Genomic DNA, 25,436 nt, shown 5'->3' with positions numbered 1-25,436 from the left:
TATCTTGCTCACTTTTGATTTACACTTCATGAGGACAAGTTAGTATTGTCTTATGAAACTCCTTGAGGATATTTAATCAGAAGTAATCCAGATAACTAATTAAGAAATATTCAATTTGATGAAGTTGACGATTGTCTTGCTCAGCAAGGATTTAAAATATCTGGATATTTAGGTCCCCAAGACCTTTCTTTTTGGCCATACGCTATCTCTAAGCTAAGCTTTGTTTTTTTTAACACCTGATTCGTTGTCTAAAGGGAAACCTTTAGTAATTTTAATTTATACCTTTTGCTCTGCTTGCATGCTGATGTATCTATTCATTTCAGGCCAACAATTTTTCTTTCTCTCCAATTCATTTTGATGTTGTGAGTTTTTTTGAAACACCCTTGTCCAGGGTCGATATATTATATAACCTGTATAACTGTGAAGTATCCAAGTATGTAAATGCCGTACGACATCGTCCACGTGTATAACATCGACAAAAGAAAACATAAGGTAGGATTAAACCAATACTTCTCTTAAAAGAACGTTGTTTTGCCTGTCTAAGCCACCACACCATACAGCAGTCTGACAAATATCTTGGTTTTGTATTTTTTTTCTTGTAAATAGTACCTAAATATAATATTACATAGTTTTAAGAATTATAATATGGGTGTACGCTGAAAAGAATATTCTTAGAGGCAAATATAAACTTTAGTTGAGCTTTTTACCTTTTCCTTTTGGGTTTTTTTATATTTTCAATTAAGATTAATATGAATTATTTTAGTTTTGGTTAATAAGAATAAATAGTTTGTGAATTCTCCGATTTTTTTGATTTCTTATTATTATTTTTTTGTTTGGTAGAAAATAAAACTAGTTATTTACCTTCGCATACCTTCAATAAAAACCGGTAACATCGGCGAAGAGTAACAGTTGGCGCTCCAACGTAAAATTTTTTGTTATTATTTATTTTATAAAGCATTGAGTATTATTACATATTATTATTTAACAGATATAAAGATATACACTGCTGTACATAACTATTATTAGGCATAAAATTTTTGATTTTTGATATGGCATAGTGGCTTAATATTAATTATTATTACATATTACACAGATATTTTGATATACACTGCTGTACACAAATATTATTAGGCACAATATTTTTGATTTTTGTGCTTTGTGGACACTTTCTTGATTTCTTGCAAATAAATAGTTAATTTTATTCCTTTATTTCCAATATACAGGGTGGCTCAAAATTATTGCACCTCATAAAATATATATTGCATAGTATTTTATCGGTTTTAGTGTTCGGTTTTAACCCAATTATTGTGTATTGACTTACTACTAGCTCGCATAACTTAAAGTAGTAGTTGAAGATATTTTTTTTTGTTTTTTGTAAGCTCGCATAACTTAAAGTAGTAGTTGAAGTTATTTTTTTTTTGTTTTTTGTAAGCTCGCATAACTTAAAGTAGTAGTTGAAGTTATTTTTTTTTGTTTTTTGTAACATTGGGTAAGGGTTGCGTGTTGCCATTTCACGCAAAAATATTTAAGGTACTAGTACACTTTAGAAGACCAAAAATAAGCAATTTTTCAAGATTTTTTTTCTCAGAACATTTATTAGAAATGAACATAAAACTTTTTACATATTAATATCTAACTCTTAGAGAATACAAAAAATATATTTTTTTCATTTATGCACGTATACTAATATTGTAGAGGGCGCCAAAGTCGAGGCCTCGAAAAAAAGTAGTTCCGATGGCGGACAGTTAATCTCAAGATTCGGATCTCTGAAACAAAAAAATCGTACGGCATTTGAAAAAGGAAGGTTTCTTACGTGACAATTTACCACCGTTAGTGAAAAATTCCGCAAAGAAAAGATTTTACGGAAATTTGAAAAAATTTTGTGAAAAAATCGCCCGTTTTTCTTCAGTTTTTCATGGTTAAAAAATATTTATTTTTTATTTTTTGGTCAAATTGTGGTAAATTGTCATGGAAGAAACCTTCCTTTTTCAAATGCAGTACGATTTTTTTGTTTCAGATATCCCAATCCTGAGATTAACTGTCCGCCATCATTTTTCGAGGCCCCGACTTTTGCGCCCTCTACAATATTAGTGTACGTGCATAAATGAAAATATATATATTTTTTGTACTCTCTAAGAGTTAGATATTAATATGTAAAAAGTTTTATGTTCATTTCTAATAAAGGTTCTGAGAAAAAAATTCTTGAAAAAAATGATTATTTTTGGTCTTCTAAAGTGTACTAGTACCTTAAGAATAGGATACTATAATATATTGTTGAGATTTTTTTTTGTCTTTACTTTATACTTCATCTCTTATTTTATCATATTTTTTTATCTCTAACCGAGATAGGGTTTTATTTTATTCTTTTTCGGTTTACTTAATATGGAGGTTAATAGACTTTTGGGTGATGAACTCAGTTATGAGTTATCAATAAGAAGTTTACCAATTGATGCAAATGTACACACGAAAAGGGCTACGTTGAGAGAAGCTCTTAAAGCAGAAAGAGAGGGACAAAGAGATTCTCCTAAGGTGGTTAATATAGACCCATCTTTTGAGTTTTCGTTGTGCTCAGGGAAACTTAGCGATCTGGAAGAAGGTATAGAACATTTTAATGAAGAGAACAGAACTAATGAATTTAAAAGAATTAGTTCCCGTCTAACACATGTTAAACTTAGACTTAACAGACTTCAATGCAACGAAAAACAGGAAGCTCAAAGGAATCAACTATTAGATTGGCACAAACGGTTACTATTAGAAGTCAACAGGATTTATGAGAGCTTTGGGAAAGATAATCAAGTAGAGCACATCTCACTTTTGGATACTTCAGTTCCATTATTGCCTGAAATTGTTCATTCCGGGTCTCATGAATGTGGTTTGGTAAACTCAGAATCATTAGCTGAAGAGCATCCTATTGAAGCTGCGCTGTTTGGAGCTACTAACAGTTCACCAACTGCAGGCAATAGAGTTTCATTCTTAAGGCAGGTTTTTGAAGAAAATCAACATGATAGCACGATACAACCACAAGTACATTCTCAAAGATGTTCTAGTTCTCTGAGGGTTTCAAGCAGAATATCAGATGGGAATCAAGAGTATATGTCCAGTGCTATAAATAGACCACTTAATTCAAGTAGAGAAATGAATTCTTCTGAAAATCACACTAGGCATACGGAACCACAAACTGATACAAGATTATCAAGGCACAATTTTAATAATGGAAGTAGTGCAACAGTACCTACAAGGGAGATTGATAATACTTTAGCTCGACATTTTAATCTGGAAACACCTTCATCTAACTTCAACAGTAAAATCATGGATTCGCTAGATTTCTTAAAGCATGATGTTCAGAACGTTGATATAAGTAGATGGAGATTACAATATGATGGAATCTCGAGCGTTACTAGTTTTCTAGAAAGAGTGGAGGAACTCAGAGTTTCAAGAGGAGTATCTAAAGAGAGACTACTTCGTTCGGCTCCAGAACTTTTTACCAAAGACGCCTTACTCTGGTACAGAATGGGAAATTTTACATCGTGGGATAATCTGGTCCAGGAACTTAGGTCTGCTTTCCAGCCCCATGACTATGAGAATTCCTTATGGGAGGAAATCCGAAGAAGAACACAGGGCTCACAGGAACGAGTTATAAACTATATTTCAGTCATGGAAAATCTATTCAAGAAACTATTGATCCCCCCTAACGAAGAAGAAAGACTGAATATCATTCGTAGGAATATGCTTCCTTATATTCAGCAGGGCTTGGCTTTAACAAAAATTAGCAACATCAGTGATCTTTGTTCATTAGCCAAGGCTATGGAAGCAATGGAAACAAGGATTCGACAATTTTGCCCTCCTCCTTCAAGCACCAGACTTTTGGTAGAACCTGAATTAGCTTATAGAAAGCCGTCAACTCCTATTTTTACGAGTCCGGTTACAACACCTGTGTTTACAGAAGAAGTTGCAAATAGCGATAAATCTGAACATTTGAATAAGGGTACATGCTTTAATTGTGGATCTGAGGGACACAAGTTTAAAAATTGTAACCAGCCTAAGAAGTTCTTCTGTTATAAATGTGGATGCAACAATGTGACAACGAAAAACTGTCCCAGATGTTCAAAAAACGCAGCTTCTCTCCCTCGGTAAGTCGGACGAGTGGAATGGAATGTAAATCAACTCCGACAACTGATAATACAGCGGTCCTTGAATACATTTTAGCCCATGCTGAAGGTAATCAACGACCATACTTGAGTGTCTCAATTCTTGGAAAGGATATACTTGGATTATTGGATAGTGGAGCATCACGAACCATTCTTGGAAAATCTGGTTGGGATGTGTTTAAAGACATTTGCCCATTAAATGAAGATAACAAGAAATCATGTATAGTTGCTTCAGGTGATTCATGTGAAAGTATAGGATCTATTACTGTACCAGTACGGTTAAGAGATCGGGTTCGTGTTTTGAATATTCTAGTTATCCCATCCCTTGTTTCTTCGCTTATTTTAGGTATTGACTTTTGGTCAGCTATGGGGATAGTCCCAGACCTTTTTAAGGGAGAATGGTTTTTTAACCGTGAAGAAGAGTTAAATAGTGTATTAATTTCTGGAATCCAGGACTTTGATTCATTAAATAAAGAACAATGTGATCAATTACAAAAGATTGTAGATAAAGCGTTTTTAGGAATGACATCTCAAGAGACAGGATGTATAAAGGGCGTGGAGCATGTGATACATACCAATTCACCACCCATTAAACAAAGGTACTACCCATTGTCACCAGCTCTACAAAAGGTAGTTAATACCGAACTGGACCAAATGTTAGAAAAAGGCATAGTAGAACCTTCAACCTCACCGTGGTCGTCGCCCATAGTCATGGTACAAAAGAATGACAAATGGAGATTTTGTGTTAACTATAGAAAGTTAAATGCGGTAAGCGTTCCGGATGCATATCCAATTCCTTATGTGTCATCTATTCTAGATAAACTTCGAGATGCACGATATTTAACTACCTTGGATGTCAAATCAGCATATTGGCAAATAAATGTAGCTATGGAATCTAGACCTTTAACTGCTTTCACAGTGCCTAATAGAGGTTTATTTCAGTTTCGTCGTATGCCTTTTGGGCTACATTCAGCTCCTGCTACATGGCAGCGTGCAATTGACAATATTTTAGGTCCCGAATTAGACAGTTATGTTTTTGTATATCTTGATGATATAATTATTTGTACATCAACGTTTGAGCAGCATTTAAAAGTTTTAGAGACAGTATTTCAGCGTTTAACCGACGCTGGTGTTACTCTTAATAGGGAGAAGTGTTTAATATGTCGTTCAGAATTGAAGTATTTAGGCTACGTAGTAAATAAATCTGGATTACTTGTCGATCCAGAAAAGGTAGAAGCAATACTGGGAATACCGACACCGAGAACTGTTCAGGATGTTCGTCGGATTGTAGGTATGGCATCATGGTATAGGAGATTTATTCCATCATTTAGTACTGTTGTCTCACCGCTTACTCAACTTACTCGAAAAAATGTACAATTCGTTTGGAATAAGACATGCGAGGACGCCCTGAATAAGGTTAAAGAATATTTAGTTTCGGCACCCATTTTGGCGTGTCCTGATTTTTCTTTACCATTTATAGTAGAGACAGATGCAAGTGACTATGGATTGGGGGCTGTTCTTTCTCAAAAACATGGAGATGAAGAACACGTTATAGCTTACTTGAGTCGATCACTGACAAAAACCGAAAGGAAGTATTCTACTACAGAGAAAGAATGTCTCGCCGTTCTATTTGCTGTAGAGAAACTAAGACCATACTTAGAAGCTACTAAATTTGTAGTTATTACAGACCATTTTAGTTTAAAGTGGTTGTTTTCCATTAAAGACCCCATAGGCAGAATTGCTCGTTGGGCTCTGCGTTTGCAGGCATATGACTTTGAAGTCATACACCGGAAAGGAAAAGATCATCTAGTGCCTGACGCACTATCTCGTGCAGTTCCTTGCATAAATGCTTTGGATGTAGACTGTTCTACTTCTACACAGGTCAGTCTAGACCGATGGTACTTGGGTATGATTTCCAAGGTCAACAAATTTCCTAGAAACTATCCACTTTGGAGGATAGAGGGAGGAAAACTTTTGAAGAATATAAAACCGCGATACCCTGAACTAGCTTTATCAGAGTGGGTAACGGTTGTTCCAAGGGAACAAAGACTAAACCTTATAAGAGATCATCATGATCCTCCAACGTATGGACACCTTGGCGTTTCAAAAACATTTGGAAGACTTAGTCAAAAATATTATTGGCCAAAGATGCGATCAGATATAGGACGCTATATAAAGAACTGTACAATATGTCAACGGATAAAACCAGAACAGCAACGTCCTAGAGGTCAATTGTTATCTCAGCAGCCGACTGCCACTCATCCATGGACTCTCATCAGTATAGACTTAGTTGGACCTTTACCTAGGACCACTTCAGGATTTTCGTATATTTTCACCGTGTTAGATTGCTTTTCCAAATTTATTTTAGCTTTCCCGATTAGAGCAGCGACATCAGCCAACATAGTTAAGTTGCTAGAAAATGAGGTGTTTCTAGTCTATGGTGTACCAGAGAGAATTTTGTTGGATAATGGAGCACAATTTCGTGGCCATACATTCCAACAACTTGTCTCAAACTATGGTATTGAATTAAAGTTTACAGCACTATACCATCCACAAGCTAATCCCGTGGAAAGAGTTCATAGAGTAATAAAAACTATGTTGACGGCCTATGTCTCTCAAAATCAAAGACACTGGGATCTTCTTTTGCCAAAGATTACATGTGCCTTGCGATGTTCGGTTCATGAAGTCACCGGAGTCTCACCGAACCTTATTAATTTTGGTAGGGAAATCAATCTGAATGGCAATAGAAATAGACATGAGTCTGAACAAGGTCAGTATAATATCGGAACAAGGAAGGAATCTCTGGATAAACTGTTTTCTGATGTTCGGAAGAAACTTAAGTCAGCGTATGAGAAAAGTAAAGTTCCATATAACCTGCGAAGAAGGACAGAAACATATAAAGTAGGGGACATGGTTTGGAGAAGAAATTTCGTTCAGTCTGATGCTACAAGATATTTCAGCGCAAAATTGGCCCAAAAGTTTGTAGGACCATTTAGTATTAAGAAAGTGGTCTCCCCATGGAGTTATGAACTTGTTGATGAAAATGGCTCTCATGCAGGAACCTGGAATGCAAAAGATTTGAAACCGGTTACTCAGGACAGTGAGGTTAAGGACATTAAGTCTAAACCTCCTGATGTGGAAGTATAGAGTTACAATGTGTTGAAAATTTTATTGTAAGATTTTGTTATCTTTACAAGTTTTTGTTTTATTTTTTTTTGGTTTTGTTTTTTTTATTTTTGTTTTATTTTTATTTTGTTTTGTACCGTTAGGACTTAAAAGTTTCTTTGAAACTTTTTGCAAGTAAGGGTGGGGTTGTTACGGGTTAAAAGTCGCTAAGCAACTAGAAACGATTCTTATAAATAAGATTGTCATAATTTTTGCTTTATTGTCACAAGTACTGGCCTAAACAATTATAAAAATCAGGCTTCTATATTGTCTTGAACATTAGCGGCTATCAAGCCATTTTTAAGTCCGAAATCATATAGAAAATCAGGCATGAAGTAGGCTTTAGGTATACATTGCTACCTGTCTAGTAAGGGTCATCTCTTTGTCTTTACCTGTCTAGTGTCATATCTTGCTCACTTTTGATTTACACTTCATGAGGACAAGTTAGTATTGTCTTATGAAACTCCTTGAGGATATTTAATCAGAAGTAATCCAGATAACTAATTAAGAAATATTCAATTTGATGAAGTTGACGATTGTCTTGCTCAGCAAGGATTTAAAATATCTGGATATTTAGGTCCCCAAGACCTTTCTTTTTGGCCATACGCTATCTTTAAGGTAAGCTTTGTTTTTTTAACACCTGATTCGTTGTCTAAAGGGAAACCTTTAGTAATTTTAATTTATACCTTTTGCTCTGCTTGCATGCTGATGTATCTATTCATTTCAGGCCAACAATTTTTCTTTCTCTCCAATTCATTTTGATGTTGTGAGTTTTTTTGAAACACCCTTGTCCAGGGTCGATATATTATATAACCTGTATAACTGTGAAGTATCCAAGTATGTAAATGCCGTACGACATCGTCCACGTGTATAACATCGACAAAAGAAAACATAAGGTAGGATTAAACCAATACTTCTCTTAAAAGAACGTTGTTTTGCCTGTCTAAGCCACCACACCATACAGCAGTCTGACAAATATCTTGGTTTTGTATTTTTTTTCTTGTAAATAGTACCTAAATATAATATTACATAGTTTTAAGAATTATAATATGGGTGTACGCTGAAAAGAATATTCTTAGAGGCAAATATAAACTTTAGTTGAGCTTTTTACCTTTTCCTTTTGGGTTTTTTTATATTTTCAATTAAGATTAATATGAATTATTTTAGTTTTGGTTAATAAGAATAAATAGTTTGTGAATTCTCCGATTTTTTTGATTTCTTATTATTATTTTTTTGTTTGGTAGAAAATAAAACTAGTTATTTACCTTCGCATACCTTCAATAAAAACCGGTAACATCGGCGAAGAGTAACATAGAATCAGAGATAAATGTGAAGAAGACCAGGATGAAACACAATTTGGCTTCAGAAATGGACTGGGAACCCGGGACGCACTCTTTGCACTAAATGTGTTATTGCAGAAATGCCGAGATCAAAGGAAAGACGTCTTTGCTGTATTTATTGACTATGAGAAGACCTTTGATCGAGTACAACATCACAAATTAATTAAAATACTAAAGGATAAAGGAGTTGATAGTCAAGATGTACGAATCATAGAAAAATTATACTGGCGTCAAACAGCGACAGCTTGCATAAATGGAAAATCAACAGAAATATGCAAAATACAAAGAGGCGTCAGACAGGGTTGTATACTGTCCCCACTGTTGTTCAATTTGTATTCAGATAGAATATTTAAGGAAGCGCTGCATAATTTGGAATGGGGTGTGAAGGTTAATGGAATTCTGATAAATACAATCAGATATGCAGACGATACAGTTATTTTCAGTGATGATATGAATGGATTACAACACCTTTTAAATGCCATTGACAGAGTGGGAAGAGAGTTTGGCCTAAATATAAACTGTTCAAAAACAAAGTACATGGTATTTAGCCGTTTGGCCCATCAAGATTCACGGTTATATGTTGATGGTCATATGATTCAAAGAGTACCCAGTTTTAAATATCTTGGTTGCCATATTACTGAACAACTAGATCCAGATAAAGAGATAAAATGTAGAATCGAGATAGCCCGCACGACATTTTTAAAAATGAGGTCATTCTTCTGTAATGATACCTTGCAACTTCAACTTCGAAAGCGCATGATTAAATGCTACATTTGGTCAGTCCTCTTGTATGGTGTCGAAGCATGGACATTAAAAATATCCACCATTAACCGTTTGGAGGCCTTTGAAATGTGGCTGCACAGACGTATTCTAAAAATACCATGGACGGCTATGCTGACAAATGTGACAGTCCTTAAGAGAGCAAATGCTACCCGTGAGCTGCTTGATAACATCAAATATAGAAAGATGGCCTATTTTGGACACGTAGTAAGGGGAGACCGGTATAATATTCTTCAACTTATTATGATGGGTAAAATCGAAGGACGCAGAGGAATTGGTAGAAAGCAGGCCTCTTGGTTGAAGAATATCCGGGAGTGGACAGGAATAAAGAAAGCAGAACACCTATTTAGAATAGCTCGAGACAGAGACAGTTTCGCCATGTTAATCGCCAACGTCAAGGGGACTTGATAGGGCACGTTAAGAAGAAGATGATGTGAAAATCATCTTAATCTAACAAAGTTGTAACTGGCAGTTAAAACCATGTTCGATTAAATATTAATGAAAATGTAATTTTACAAGGTTTTATGTTCATTTATGACTTGCCAGTTCTAGATTTAGTTAAAGTTCTATCTCTAATATTTGTGAATTAAATTTACTAGAAGAATTCTTTAGAAGAATAAAAATTATTCCGCATCGATATTAATAATTTTACAGTTCATAATTGGTTACGCAAACTTTAGCCTTTGTTTTCTCAAAATGGTTGAATGTCCAGATACAACTTTATTATTTTAAGGGGACGTTATGACACCATGAAATTGGTCCGAATTTATTTTATCCTTCAAAAGTAACCATGAAATTCGTCCGTTGTCACCATGAAATTCGTCCGATTTTAATTTTGTTCATTTTAACAAAATATTTATTATCGGTATTTATTATATAATATATCATGAAATAGAGATAAATGCATTAATAGGTTTTGTTTAAATTTTATTGTTTACTTTGGCCAGGTAAAATGAATCTTCACTGTTCTTTGTTTGTAATCTTCATTGTTAACATTCATGGCGCTAGTTGTCGCAAGTTACTTCTAAGTATTAATTTGTTGTTTTGAACTATGTTTTCTTGTTTTGATGGGGCTAGTATACAGGTAAATTGAAGCGAATAAAATGCCAAATTTTCCTAAGAGAAAGTTGGTAGCGGAGTGTTTTTTAAGATTACAAATTACAACAGCAAAAATTTTAAAAACGTACCGCCTAGAAAAAATAACTAGTGAACGTGGCAATGTGATGTTATTATTGAATGACTTTAAATTCAAACATAAATTGAAGCTAGTAAATGATGAAGACAAATGGGTTTGTGCGACAACCGGTTGCAGTGCGCAGAGAATAAAAACTCCGATCACAACTACGAGGCGAAGACAGGAAAATTAAGTTGCAAATATTAAGGCATGCAAAAGCAAAGCTTGCGAAACAATTTCAGATCGACCTAGATAACCACGGAAATAAGAAATTCATTAGAAGATAAATATGTAACATTCAGTATCTGAAAAGATTTGGAGAAATCATTTACAACGCCAAAAGAAAACAGCAACCACCTTTGCTAAAGAATATCGTAGAAACTCAACAATACCTTGAAGATGTTAATAACAAAATCTCATAGATGAAAATTTGGTTATGCTTAACGATTTGTCATCGAAAATTGTTCTGTTTTCTTGTAAAACCAATATCGAACATATACATGGATGGAATCTTTTCCTACTGCTGCCAACATGTTTACCAGTTTTACACTATTCATGGTTTGGAAAATGGTATCTACATGCCACTTGTATTTTTATTACTCCCTGATAAGAAGCAATCGACTTATGAGACATCTCACGCAACCAGATGACGTCATATTACGTCAACTAGACGTTACTTTTTGGTTGCTTCAGCGACATCTTTTTATATCACGTTTTCTAAACGTTTTATATACGTTACCGTTAATTATGTAAGTATTATAATGTATTAGATACGTACATTCTACGTTTATCATGACTGTATGGATTATTGAAAAAGCTTTGTAGGTGGCAGTATTGTAGTAACTATAATGCCCTATTACCGATAGCTGTAGGTGGCAACAATGAAAATGTGGATGACAGTTATTGAATGACAGAGCGGGAGCGTGGGCGTTGGCCGTGAAGTTTTGTGTTTTGTTTTGTTTCATAAAATTAGATGCATCAACAGTTATTTTAACGATCTGTGGGGTTTTCTTTTATTTCGAAATATGGAAAAATACATTATTGTAGAGTTTGAAGACGGTAGTATCGGTACCGTCTCAGGAGAATGGTTGACACCTGATAAAAATCAAGTTTATTGACCGCCATACCAAGAGAAATTCTCATTTCACCGCGCACTAAGTCGGAAAGAAGCGGTAAATCTAAACACGTAATCTAAACACGTAACAAGATTCATATATAAAACAGGTAAAACTATAATAGATCCATAATATGTAACCTGGGCAAACATCAAGTTTCTGTGTGAGTTATGGTTTTTAGTAAAAAAAGTTTGGATTTATTTTTAGATAACCTTCAAAAAGTGCTTCAGAAAGAGTCCCTAGCGGAAGAATTTTCCAGTTAAGAATCTTCTGCAGAGGAAGAAAATAAACGTCCTCTCCAAAGGTTTCGTCCAGTTCGTTTTTGCGACACGGATGAGGTTGAGAAAGAGCTGGCTCGTCCTTTAAAATGGTCTGTGGAGAAAGACATACGTCCCCGCAAAAGACTTATTACCCCCGCTCGTCTGTATGACAGTGAAGATGACCTGGATGTTTATAAGATAAATACGCCAATCATATAATGCGATACGCAACATATAGCGGGGCACGCCGCAGCGGCGGCTTAAGAGTCGATGGACGCGCATAATTGACAATTAAAAACAATGGTCTAAATTGAAATAAGCCCGATTACTCATCAGAATCTTGAAATTGAATGTTTAAAATTCATTTTAGGTACTTGATGAACACAAAAATAATAATTTTCAAATGAGTTGTCAAGCGAAAAATCCTATTTTTGCATTTTTCAGATTTTAAATCGCTTAAAACTCGAAATCTATCAACGTTTGAGAAAAATGACAGAAGATCTTTTTTGTTTAAGATGACCCCAAAAATGCATATTTTCGTTGGCAAAAAAAGGTGATGTTTTGAAATTGTTAAAAAAAGATTTGGCCCAGCATCCTTCTGATTTATTTAAAGGAGATATTTTTTAACAAGACTCCACAAATAAACCGAATCAGAACCACCAGACACAGGTAGCATTTAATTCGGACCCAGCAAGTGTCATAGGTTTGCGAAACGGACCCTCCGGGAACATAATTGGAGACCCCTGGCCTAGACGACGATGTTCGCGTATAATTAAAAATTAACAACGTGATCATTTTGAGGTAGTAATAGGGGATATTTTTGATTATTTTTGATTTTGATTTAATCTTTAAAATCTTAACTTGATGCACAGACGGCTGACGACTGTATACGCTCAAAAAATATTCGTCCACAGACGGCTGTCGAAAAACTTCCGTCACTGACGAAATTTTACGACAACCGCCGATTAAGCAGCACATGTTTGAAGTTGATGATTCGCCTCAGTTTCATGGATAATTTACGCCAGTTTGCCTTATAGTGTCGTTCGTACAACACGCAGGTCTTTCTCGAGGTTCTAAAGTGGCCAAAAGGATTAAAATTGATGGTAATTACTGTGGTTTGAGTGAAAAAGATGTATGACACCTCTTGACAGTTGTAGACGAGGACGAGGACGATACATATAAAAGTGAGGATGAAACTGAAAGTGTTGACGAACCTCAGAGCTTTGATGAAAATGCAGAAAAAAGTGAACACGACAATCAGGATCAAGAAGGAGAAAATTTCGTAGTGGGTAATGAAATTGACCAAACAGATTTAAAAATTTTGTGGACAAAAAATGAATTTACTCCTTATATTTGATAATAGTTTTTCTGGCCTGCAAAATAAAAATCTGACTGCAGAGTCAAAAGAAATAGATTATTTTTTAAATTTACTTTCTGACGAAACTGCATGTATTATAGTACAGGAAAGAAATAGGTATGCAATAAAGCAAAATGCAAAAAACTGGAAAAATATTGACCTTCCACAATTTTATATTGTTGTAGCCTTAACTATGCTTATGCCACGCATTAAAAAACTTGACGTAAAAGATTACTGGTCTCAAGACGTTTTACTTCTTACGCCTATTTTTGGTCAGAAAATGTCAAGAGACAGATATTTTCAAATACAACGTTATATACATTTTTCTAATAATGAAGAAGCCCCACCAGACAATCGTTTGCATAAAGTTGAGAATATATTAAATATGCTGAGAGAGGAAGTTTAAAAGTAAGTTTTCCCATTCCAAAATCTTGTTATAGACGAAAGTATGGTCCTCTTCAAAGGAAGGCTAAGTTTTAAACAATATATTAAAAATATAGTAATGTAGTTACAACATCTACTCACCCTTAATTTCCAAAATCCCGTTAATTTTAATTTTATTCAAATCCATTCTCCATTGTTCGTTTCCTGTTGAATTTGATGATTTTGTAGCTCAGTACACAGCCAATTGTCCCATCTCAGCTTCATTACTGGATAATCAATTACCATCTGCACTCCTCCACGTGGTGATATAAAAATGGTAACCCACAACTTTTTAAAATGTCAGAAAATTTGCTGGTATGGCATTTGAGCTCATTCTGTTAATATCCCATAGTTGCCTGACCGTTTGAACATTTAATACGGAGTTTGATCAGTACAATATTGTTAAATATTAAACACGTGCTTCTTAATTTAAAAATGTCACCCTAAATTATTTTGAATTCACTAAGACTACACATTTTATATTATAGCTTTATAAATATAATAAATAGGTTCCGCTATGGAAGTGCATGATCATTTTGTACAAGTTATCAAAACCTTTTTAATCTATTAAATACTTTAAATTTATAACTACCAAGTATGGCACATGAGGAAGTTGGTTGGCACCAATATTTAAATAGAAATAGGATTTAAACAAACTTTTAGGTTCCCTTTTAAATTAACACCCCCCCTACCCCCCTCCTCACACCTGTCATTAAACATTCCGCTTCCTCTGACCTCGTTGACGTGGCATTGCCACGACTGCAATATTAACAATACTACCAACCAACTTTCTTTTCTTTTTCTTCGTTAAACTTTCACGTTTTATAGCTGTTTTCACTTACTAAATTTAAATAGACTAGGCTAATCAATTTATCTTACTCACCTACAATTATGCAACAGGTGATATGCTTGTACGTTAGATTATGCATTCTTACTGCGTACTTAAACTTAAACTTAAACTCAACACTTCTTCTCTACTTGAATACTAATGTAGAATAATACATCTGTTATCTTATAATCATGTACTTTTATTATTGTTACAACAGTCTTTTTCACAATAGTGGTTACACATATAGTTTAGATTTTGTTATTAATGCTATAAATTAACAACTTTCTTTTTTGTAAAATTTGAAAATGTTGTATACTTCATGTTACTAAAAGATTTAATAAAATTAGGCAACTACTGTACAACATTTGAGAAGAAGTGTTTTGACATTTCAGATAACCTACATCTGTCTACACTGTCAATATTCCCTCTTGAAAACACAAAAACTAAACTTCAATTTAGGAAATAAAAAATAAGTTATTTAGTGAATTGGGGAAATGTAGTGCTACCTCCCTTAAAAAAACCTTTTACCAATAATTGTTATGTCTTTGTACTTTTAAACCCTATGTGTTATGTGTTAATTTATTTATTTATTTTTTAAAAAACTATTCTCAAGTAAGTGCCTACACCCTTCCATTAATATTTCGTTTCTTTCTTTTTCTTTGTACATATCCCATTATACAATAGCTCAAACAAAATAATCTTTAATTTTCTCAATTTCTTACCTTTTTCAATTTTTCAATTTAAAGTTTCTTAACCGACTTTTTGATAATAATAATTTTTCATTTAACTAACTTGCTTTCTTTTAATTTCTATACACTTCATAGTTTTCACAGTGTATGGCACTTACTACTTCATAATATTATAATGTTATTATTATACTTATGACATCCCTCAGTTAATTTACTGAGAACAACACATCTTAAATTAAATTAATTTATTACAATTTCCTATTTGTCATTTCCTATGCTTTGACCTCTGCCCGCATCGTATAACATCTACGAGCTAAGACCATCACATTTGTACAAGAGTCTAGAATAACATTTCATACTTTGCTACAATTAATACGCAACCCCTGGAGCATTGTCTTTCTCCATTCGAACAAAACATCACCCGTTTCACATACGCATCTTCCTTCAGGATCCATTCCAAATTCGAAATCTTACTGTGTTTTAACCTACGTAACATGTCTGTTTACCCTATCACTATCCCAACAAACCAATTAGCATAATTTGGACGTACTAATATGACAACAACTAAGTTGCAACGCAATCCTTGTAACGGCATGTAAGTAGATTAGAACAATATTACTATCTCTTTTATTATTACTACTTTGAATTTGGAAGCATATTTAAGTCAGCTTATGTTTATTTTGTTTTTTTAATGGTTAAAAATTTTAATCTCAACAAATTCACAAACTGTATGCACCCATTTGCACATACATGCCTATGAGCATTTTTACTCATAGGTGTGCCTTTGTATATACCAATATTCTGAAATGTCAACAGTTGCAAACCTTTATTTCAAAAAATTTTATAAAATTTTTAAATTTTGCTTTCTATTAACATCTCTTCAATCAGACACTGTTCTAACACAAGTTTTCTCTTATTGTAGCATTTAACTACTTGTAACGCCGACTTGAAGATGATATGTATATTGTAGAGATCGAAACCGGTCGTCAAAGTATAATTAAATGATTGTGAGTAGGTCTGTGTTTCATTACTATATTTAATATGGACTCACATATGCAACCCATTCAATATTTTAATATATTAAAACTAAAAAACATCGTTTTGGAATCAAATTATATGTTCTATGTGATTGTGAAACGGGTATTGTTTTAGATTTTATAGTATACATGGGTAAAAAAACCAATATTGAAACAAAAGATGCCCTAGGCCTTGGCTCTTCTGGTGGCGTTGTTTCCAAACTTTGCAACTCCTATCTAAACAAAGGGCATTCATTGTTCACGGACAACTTTTATACTAGCCCGTCTTTATCAACTTTTCTTTTTGATAATAAAACTAATTCATGTGGGGCAGTTCGACAAAATAGAAAGCATATGCCAGTATTTGATCAGAAATTAAAAAGAGGTGAAACTGATTGGAGAAGCAGTGAACACATATTGGTACTCAAATGGAAAGATCGTCGTGACGTAGTTATGCTAAGTACTATGCATGAAAATAAAATGGTTACCCTTTCCAAAATAGATACAACTACAAACGAAAACATAAAAAAACCATTGTCTGTGCTTGAGTACAATAATCGAATGAGGGCAGTAGATAGATCAGATATGATAATAAGCAGCATCGATTGTACTCGCAAGAGCCTGCAATGCTACAAAAAATTATTTTTCCATACACTAGATATCTGCTTGCTTAATGCCCATGCAATGTATTTAACCCAATGCACCAAGAAAATTCCACTTGCAAAATTTCATCTAGCAGTTATTCGGCTGTTATTAGAAAGGTATTTTTATATTTCATTAAGTTTTATTAGTGCACGTTTTTAGATATAAATCCACACAATTGAAATTGCCTCATTATGATCTTGGTAATGAAAGGCTGACACAGCGACACTTTCCCGAATTAATTCCTCGAAAAGAAGGTAGTAAAAAAGCCACTAGAAGATGCTTTGTTTGTTCCCATACCACTAAAGACCAGAAAAAAAAGAAGGGAATCTAGCTATATGTGCAAGGAATGTGACGTTGGGTTATGTGTAGTCCCATGCTTTAAAATATATCACCAAGAAGCTGAGTTTTAAAAAAGGACATACAGGCAATATGTTTGGTTTTTTGAGTTAATATTTTCGTTCTTCATGTTTCTGTTGATTTAAATTTGTTTTTTTGTTGCAGTGTATTTTTTAGATATTTGTAATAAATGAAGGGCCACGGGAAAGAACGATCAGAGTCACATTTTGCTCATTCTGTGCAAATCCAGTTTGAAAGTTTTAGTTTGTATATTTTGGTACAGGAAAATTAAATTCAACATTTTTAATTATAATGTACGGTGATCGTTATTGTACAAACGAAACCATGGTTAGATTCTTTCCATGAAAAGCTAAAATATGGTGCCAATATTTAAATTTTGACCAAAAATGGACTCTGATCGTTCTTTCCCGTGGCCATTCAAATATGTTTAACGTCTGTAAAATGACACATTTTGCTGTTAAAAATCAAAAGATAACAAAAAAAATGAATGACGTATATATCCGTCATCAGGCCGTACTACTTTACAAAAACTGCCGTCGGTAGGACTATATTGACAAAAATATCGTCCGTACTGAAAGGGTTAAAAGCTAAAGTAGAAAATTGCAGGCGGCCACCTATTCTAAGTAAGCCATCACTGTCTATAAAAATATTCAAAGGGAGTAGTTGTTTATTTACAATGGGAGAGTTTGTCTTTAAACAATGTATTTATTTAGCAAAGTGTTTCTGCTGGATTTGTTTAATTATAAAATCATGGGCAATTTTGAGATTTTCCACAGATAAGTGGATTATTAGATTTTTTCCTAACCAACATTGTGAATCGGAATATTTGAGCTAAAACTCGCTGCAGTGTATTAAAGTCTGAAAAGCGGGAAAATACGTTATCCCAAATATTTAAGTCAGAGTTGACTAGAGCAAGATTGACTTTTTTACGTTCGGGCAAGTCGTCAATAAGCTTGAAAGAATCTAAGGAGCCAAACTCTGTTTGGTCAACTAAAAATTGAGGACCCTCTATCCAAGAAAGCCAGGTGTCTGAAGAAAATATCCCGCGAGAAAGTAAATCGTCGGAGTTTAAATATTATAATATTATAACCAAACACGGTACTGTGTAGAACGTTTTTAAAATCGCTCGTAGTTATTTGCTATTTTTGCAAGGAAATAGTTATTTTTGTATTGTTTAATTGGCATCAATTTAATCGTCTAATTATAGTGGTAATATTAGTGAAAAATTAAAAACTGTGCAACATAAATTAAGCGAGTAATTAGAAGATATCTGGAAGCTGTTCTGCCGTATAAAACAGGTTAGTCAATAATTGTTTATCGTTACCAAGGTCAAACAGCTTTAAATATGAGTGATTGCCAGAATTGTCGATCAGCTTTAGGGTCTACGCCAACAACAATGTGTGACGGATGTCGATCTACTGTTCATTTGAAGTGTGTTGGAATGCAATCCGCCGAAGATGTTAGAATGACTAGAAATAAATCACGAAGCGTTAAGATTCTTTGTAATAATTGTTCAGGAAATATTGGTAATCTTGATCAATTAAAATCTTTTTTTGAAGGCTTTAAAAATGAGTTTGAAACTAAAATGTCAGAATTAAATAAAAAGTTTGATGATCTAAGCACACAAATTACAAACCAAAAGATGTCACCACAAACTTTTGAAGAAGTTGTTTCGGAGGCAACTGAGAGGATGGTGCGAGCTCAGAATATAATTATTGTTGGTGCTCCAGAAAGTACAGGCAGTATCGATCAACGTAAAAAGCATGATGAAGAATTAGCATCCGATATTTTGGGGGTAGTGTGTGGGAATTCAACCCCACATATTCCTGTTAGCATAACCAGAATTGGCAAACCTTCACCCAATAGACCAAAATTAATGAAACTTTCATTTAACAATGCATCAATTGCAAAGGATATTCTTAAACGCAAGAACTCATTAACGGGAACCCGTTTTGATAAATTTATTATTAGAGATGATAAAACACCTAAGCAAATGGAGTATTTGGATCAGTTGAGAAAGGAGCTAAATGATCGAAAGGCTAAAGGCGAGACTGATATTACTATAAAGTTCATCAGAGGAACCCCCTCTATTGTACCATCAAAAAACTGAAACAGTCAAATTTTCTTAATTTCTCTATATCTTATACTAATATTGATTCTTTAATGGCAAAACTCAATGAATTTGTTCCTTATATGGATTTAGAGAAGCCTGCTATTATGCTTATAACAGAATCCTGGCTTAAACCACATATACCTAATTCTATCATAGATGTACAAGGTTATACTATATTCCGCAACGACCGGCTTTCGACTGGAGGTGGAGTATGCATTTATGTGTTAGATTCTGTTTTTTCTCAATTTACAGTAACTGTTTTACCTTCCAATATTCCTGGCTTCGAGGCAATATGTCTTCTCTTTCATAATAAACACTTATCTTTTACGATTTGCTGTGTTTACAGACCGCCTGATACTGCTTATAATAATTATGTTCAACTTATTAATTTTTTATCCGTTCTAGCTTCAACTTACAAAAACCTAATTATTGCCGGTGACTTCAATCATAGAGATTTAAAATGGCCACATCCTGTACCTCAAAATGCTTCATCTAGACTTCTTCTTGATTTTGTACAAGATTCACATCTCCAACAAATCGTTACTGAACCAACTCGTTTCCGTTCTGGGCAGCAACCCTCCATCTTGGATTTAATTATTACTTCTGATAATGATTTAATAAACAATCTAGAATACTATCCCCCTTTTGCTAAATCCGATCATGCAATTCTTCAGTTCCAAATGCAGTTAATTCTTGTTACTGATCCAAAAAAACTATACTCATCAAGATATTTTATTGATTATAGAGGTATTAATCATGATGTGTCACTGGTTGACTGGGCTTCCGCCCTGTCGTTACCAAATGTACAGGAAAACTGGAATATTTTTCATGAACAATGTAGCAACATCATAAAAAAGAATACAAGCTCAAGACTTATAACTACATTTCCTTCTAAACCCTGGATTAATTGGGATATTCAAAGACTGATTAAGAGAAAGAAAGCTCTTTGGCAAAAGTATCAAAGATCACGTTTGGAGAATGATTTTGTTACGCATAGGAAAGTTGCCAATCTATTGAAAACAAAAATTTGCAATGCTAGGAGAAACTATGAAAAAAATATTATAGACAGCAATAATCCAAAGAAGTTTTATAAGTATATTAGAACTTCCATAAACACAAAAGTTTCTGTTCCTCAATTAAAAACAGACTCAGGTGATATTACAAATGATGATTTGAAAGTGGCTACAACTTTTGCTAGGAGCTTTTACGGATCTTTTACTTTAGAACCTGATGGCCCGCTCCCAGACTTACATTATGAACCCGTAAATCATAGTTCTATTACCTCAGTAGAATTTTCTCCTGATGATATTTTTAAAAAACTTAAAGAACTTGACACCAACAAATCTCCAGGACCAGATAATCTTTCTCCTACTTTCTTGAAATCATGTGCAAATGCTCTTAAATATCCACTCCATTTGCTTATGGAACAATCATTCCACTCTGCTACTCTGCCACTTATTTGGAAAGAAGCACGGGTGAAACCAATCTTTAAGAAAGGAGATAAACTCGACCCCAAAAATTATAGGCCTGTTAGTCTCACTCCAGTTATATCCAAAGTTATGGAATCAATTATTGTGGATAATTTACACATATTTTTGAACCAGCATCAAATAATCCCGAACGAACAACATGGCTTTACCAGTGGAAGATCGGTTGTTACCAACTTGTTATGTTGCCTAAATGACTGGACTGCCGAAGTAGATATGGGACAGGATATTGATATTATCTACTTAGATTTTAGCAAGGCTTTCGATAAAGTTCCAAGGGAAAGGCTTTTGAAAAAATTAAACAGGATTGGAATTCGCGGGCAACTGTTAAACTGGATTTCAGCCTTCTTAAGTGAAAGAAAATTTTCAGTAAGAATACAGTCTTCAAGTAGCCCCCTATATGACGTGATAAGTGGAGTCCCCCAAGGATCTGTTTTAGGGCCACTACTGTTTAATATATTTACATCGGAGCTAAAATACATCATTTCATCAAAGTTTTCGGTTTATGCGGATGACACAAAGCTGTACAACAATCCTAAAATAAACTCTCAGTGTTTGCAAAAAGACTTGGACAGCATTTCTCGATGGTGTACTGACTGGTTGCTACCGCTTAATATAGAAAAATGTGTCGTTCTTCATCTCGGCAAGAATAACCCTCGGTTAAATTATTTTATTAACGGCACCGTTTTAAAAAAGACCGATTGTCACTCTGATCTCGGCGTGTTAATAGACTCACAATTGTCCTGGACTCCTCAAACGTTGCAACAGTGTAATAAAGCCAATCGCATGGTATATCTTATTAGTAAAGTTTTTTCGTCCTGTGACAGTCGAACCTTAGCAAAATTGTATAAAACTTATGTGAGACCTATATTAGAATTTGCTAATTCAGTGTGGTGTCCGGTTCTTCAGCGTGATGTAAATATGCTGGAAAATGTACAGCGACGAGTAACACGGATCCCGTATTCATTGGTGCGTCCCTCATATGAAGATCGTTTAAGGATCATGGATTTAGTTCCATTATCCGCCCGAAGACTTAGAGGCGACTTAATTACAACATTCAATTCATTTCATTACGAAACTTCTTCACTCAGAAATTTCTTTACAATAAATACAGATGAGCGGTTAAGAGGCCATCCCAGAAAGCTAAGAAGAGAACTCTGCAGAACCAACATCAGGTTAAACTTTTTATCAAATAGGGTTGTTTATGCTTGGAATTCATTACCGGCTTATGTCGCTATGGCTCCTAGTACAAATAGTTTTAAGAATAGACTCGATAATAATTGATTGTATTTTTAATTTAATTATATGTAAATCAGCGTATTTAAGTGTAAAACAGCTAAGTACCAAAATTTGTTTAGCTTTTAGAGTATAATAGGATTCTAATCCTCTATTCTTATTGAATGTTAATAATAATAATAATAATAATAATAATAATAATAATAAATGTGATTTGACATATCTCCAAGCAAATTCCTTACTATTTTCGTGTATAGTTAACACACGACGAGCAATAAAAGGAGAAAAATCATCTGGGGATCTTTTTACCCAACTGAGAGCCACTTGGGAATCAGACCATAAGTGAACAGAATGGATTTGAATAGAAATGGAAAGGAGTTGAAAAATTCTACGAGCTAATGTAGACCACAGCTCTAATTTTGATAAAGTTAATTTAGTTTTTATTGGGTTGACTCTGGATTTGGCAGAAATCAACCTAGACGATTTAGAGCCATCAGAGTAGATAGCTACTAAATAGATGCAACCACCGTAGGCCTTTTGGCTAGCATCACAATACCCGTGGAGGGAGCAAGACGAGACGACTTTGGACTGAGTCAATTGCCTAGGTACGTGAAGTTGACTAATTTCAGCTAATGAAGCAAGAAATTTCTCAAACTGAGTTATTATAGATATATCCGAAATATGTACATCCCATCCTATTTGAGACTTCCGCACAGATTGCATTAATAACTTACCGAAGACGGTCAGAATATTCACAGTTCCAAGAGGATCGAAAGCTGAAGCTATAACGCTTAATATTTTTCGTTTTGTTAGAGGGGATGTATTAAATAAATTGCCAGTTTTAATATGCAGAAGATCATGAGTGGAGTTCCACTGCAGCCCCAGAATTTTGGTTGAAGGATCATTAAAAGTACGTTCCATCTGAGCATCAATAGACTCATTGACGGATTTTAAAAATGGTTGTGAGTTAGATTGCCATTTATGAAGTTGGAAACCATGCTTTCCTAACATAGCATTTAATTCGTAATAAAAAATCTCATTCATTTTTGTTATTAGTACCTGTCAGAATATCATCCATGTAGGTTTGATGGAGGATAGCATGCTGTGCTTTGGGAAACTCAGGATTATTTAAAGCGATGTCTTTTAAGACACGAGTGGCTAGAAAGGGGGCACAGTTTTGCCCGAAACTTAAAGAGTATAATTGAATACACTTGAAAGGTTCATCGGGAGTATCTCTCCACAGAATATTTTGCAAATGTCTGTTTGCAAAAGTTTTTGGTTGATGTCTATAAGTCGATACATCATTTTGATATCAGCACAAATAACATATTTGTAGCATCTGAATCGACACAAAATTTCAAAAAGATTGTCCTGAACTTGATATCCCTTTGAAGTTAAGTCGTTAAGGGACACACCAGAATCGGTTTTAGCCGAGAAATCAAACACAACCCGGAGTTTAGTGGATACACTTCCTTCTCGTATTACCGACCTGTGGGGTATGAAATATTTAAATTCGTTAGATACACTATGATAAAAACACAAAGGAATGATTTTGGCGTGTCCGAGTGTAAGATATTCTGAAATTACACTTTGATACCCTGCAAAAAGCTTTGTATCATTTTTAAACTTTTTCTCAAGAGAAGAGAATCTTTGAGTGGCCATACCAAAAGACCGGCCTAATTTTTTAGTTTGATTTGAAAGGAAAGGCATATCTACTTGATATCGCCCGGAAGGAAGGATAACAGTTGTATCTTGAAATATGTTTTCCACATATTCGTCATTCGAATGCTTTGGGTTACAATCAGGGATTTCTTCCAGCTCCCAAAATTTTTCCATAGTACGGTAGAGCTCCAACTGTTGATCACATTGATTATTATATACAGTCAAAAAAGTAGAAGACCAACTCTTGTCATTAGAAGAATTAACATTTTTACGAGGTACAGGACCTGCTATAACGTATCCGAGATGAGTGTCTATGAAAGACTGCAAATTGGGACCCGTATTAATCACGGTCGACTTAAGTAAATAATAATATAAATCACAGCCAATGAGAATATCTGTTTGACCGGATTCAAAAAATAACGTATCGGCCAGCTCAACTTTCACATGAATCGGAATTTTAAAGTTAGAAGGAGAGATAGAAAATTGCGGTAAGTTATTGGTTATTTTGTCTATAACCTGACAAGATAAATTAAAGATAAGATGAGGAACTATTTGAGAATTGAAGGTAATATCTACCACTTCTCCGCTATAGGTACAATTATTACTACCTAAGCCGGAAATATTTGCATTTTGTTTTTTAAACATAAATTCAATTTTTGAGCAAAGGAACGATTAATAATGCTCATTTGACTTGCTGAGTCCAGCAGAGCTCGTCCAATTATGGACCTACCATTAGAAGCATGGACTTTCACCAATGCCGTTAGTTGCAGTACAATGTTAGTTTTGACTGACGTTGCAGTCAATGTATTTTGTGACATCATGGGCTCTGGAGAGTCTAGAAACTGATCTGCTCCAGGAGCACCAGTATTTACAAAATTAGATTGATTACGTGGATTTTGAGAACCATTATTTATGTTAGACGGGGACCTATTGGAACTAGCAAAGGAGGAACTTCTAGAATCATTTAGATTACTTGTGTTATTGGGCTATACGTTCAACGATTGTCGTTGAACGTATAGCCAGGCTGAAATGGAATTCGGCAGGTCACATAGCGCGACTGAAAGACTCAAGATGGACCAGAAAACTAATTGACTGGCGCCCAAGAGAAGAGAAACGCAGCAGAGGACGACCACCAACACGATGGATGGACGACATTAAACGAATATCCAAGAAATGGCAACAAGAAGCACAGAACCGTGAAGAGTGGCGAAGAATGGGAGAGACCTATGTCCAGCAGTGGACAGAAGAGGTTGTATGATGATGATGATGATGTTATTGGGCAATCGAACTTGAGAATCAAAATGAAGATAGCTATTATGGGACTTATCACACGTAACGCACCTGCACAGTGACTTGCAATCTGCGGTATTATGATTACTGTTTAGACAGTTAACACAAAGTATCTTTTGCTTAACAAACTGATATCTTGAGGTGACAGCGAGAGAAATTTGGAACAACCATAAATTGAATGAGAAGAGTCAGAACAGTGAAGACCTGGAATTTTGTTAACCCCAGACCTGGAATGACTTAAATTAAAAATATTTGAAGTATGTACTTACAGATGATGCAAGTGTGACTTTATTTCTACTGGAGTCATTTTGTTTTTGATTTGTTTTAGCTTTATTATTTGATTCAAAGAG

The 25,436-nt window shown here is 34.5% G+C and overlaps 1 protein-coding gene across 1 annotated transcript; it reads left to right on the top strand.

Moving 5' to 3' along the window:
* Positions 1–1,384: 1,384 nt before the first annotated feature.
* LOC126891421 (uncharacterized) lies at positions 1,385–4,134 on the top strand. Its single transcript, XM_050660595.1, has 2 exons — positions 1,385–1,530; positions 2,253–4,134. Exon 2 carries the CDS (start codon positions 2,383–2,385, stop codon positions 4,132–4,134), a length of 1,752 nt encoding a protein of 583 aa, XP_050516552.1. The 5' UTR covers positions 1,385–1,530; positions 2,253–2,382.
* Positions 4,135–25,436: the final 21,302 nt, after the last annotated feature.

The sequence above is a fragment of the Diabrotica virgifera genome, chromosome 9 (genome assembly GCF_917563875.1).
Source record: "Diabrotica virgifera virgifera chromosome 9, PGI_DIABVI_V3a".
Taxonomy (NCBI): domain Eukaryota; kingdom Metazoa; phylum Arthropoda; class Insecta; order Coleoptera; family Chrysomelidae; genus Diabrotica; species Diabrotica virgifera.
Note: the sequence above shows the minus strand (reverse complement) of the source record. Positions and strands in the feature narration are given on the sequence as shown.

Bases quoted from the DNA above. Each gene is read 5' to 3' on its own strand.
- LOC126891421 (XM_050660595.1), top strand. From the start codon at position 2,383: ATGGAGGTTAATAGACTTTTGGGTGATGAACTCAGTTATGAGTTATCA.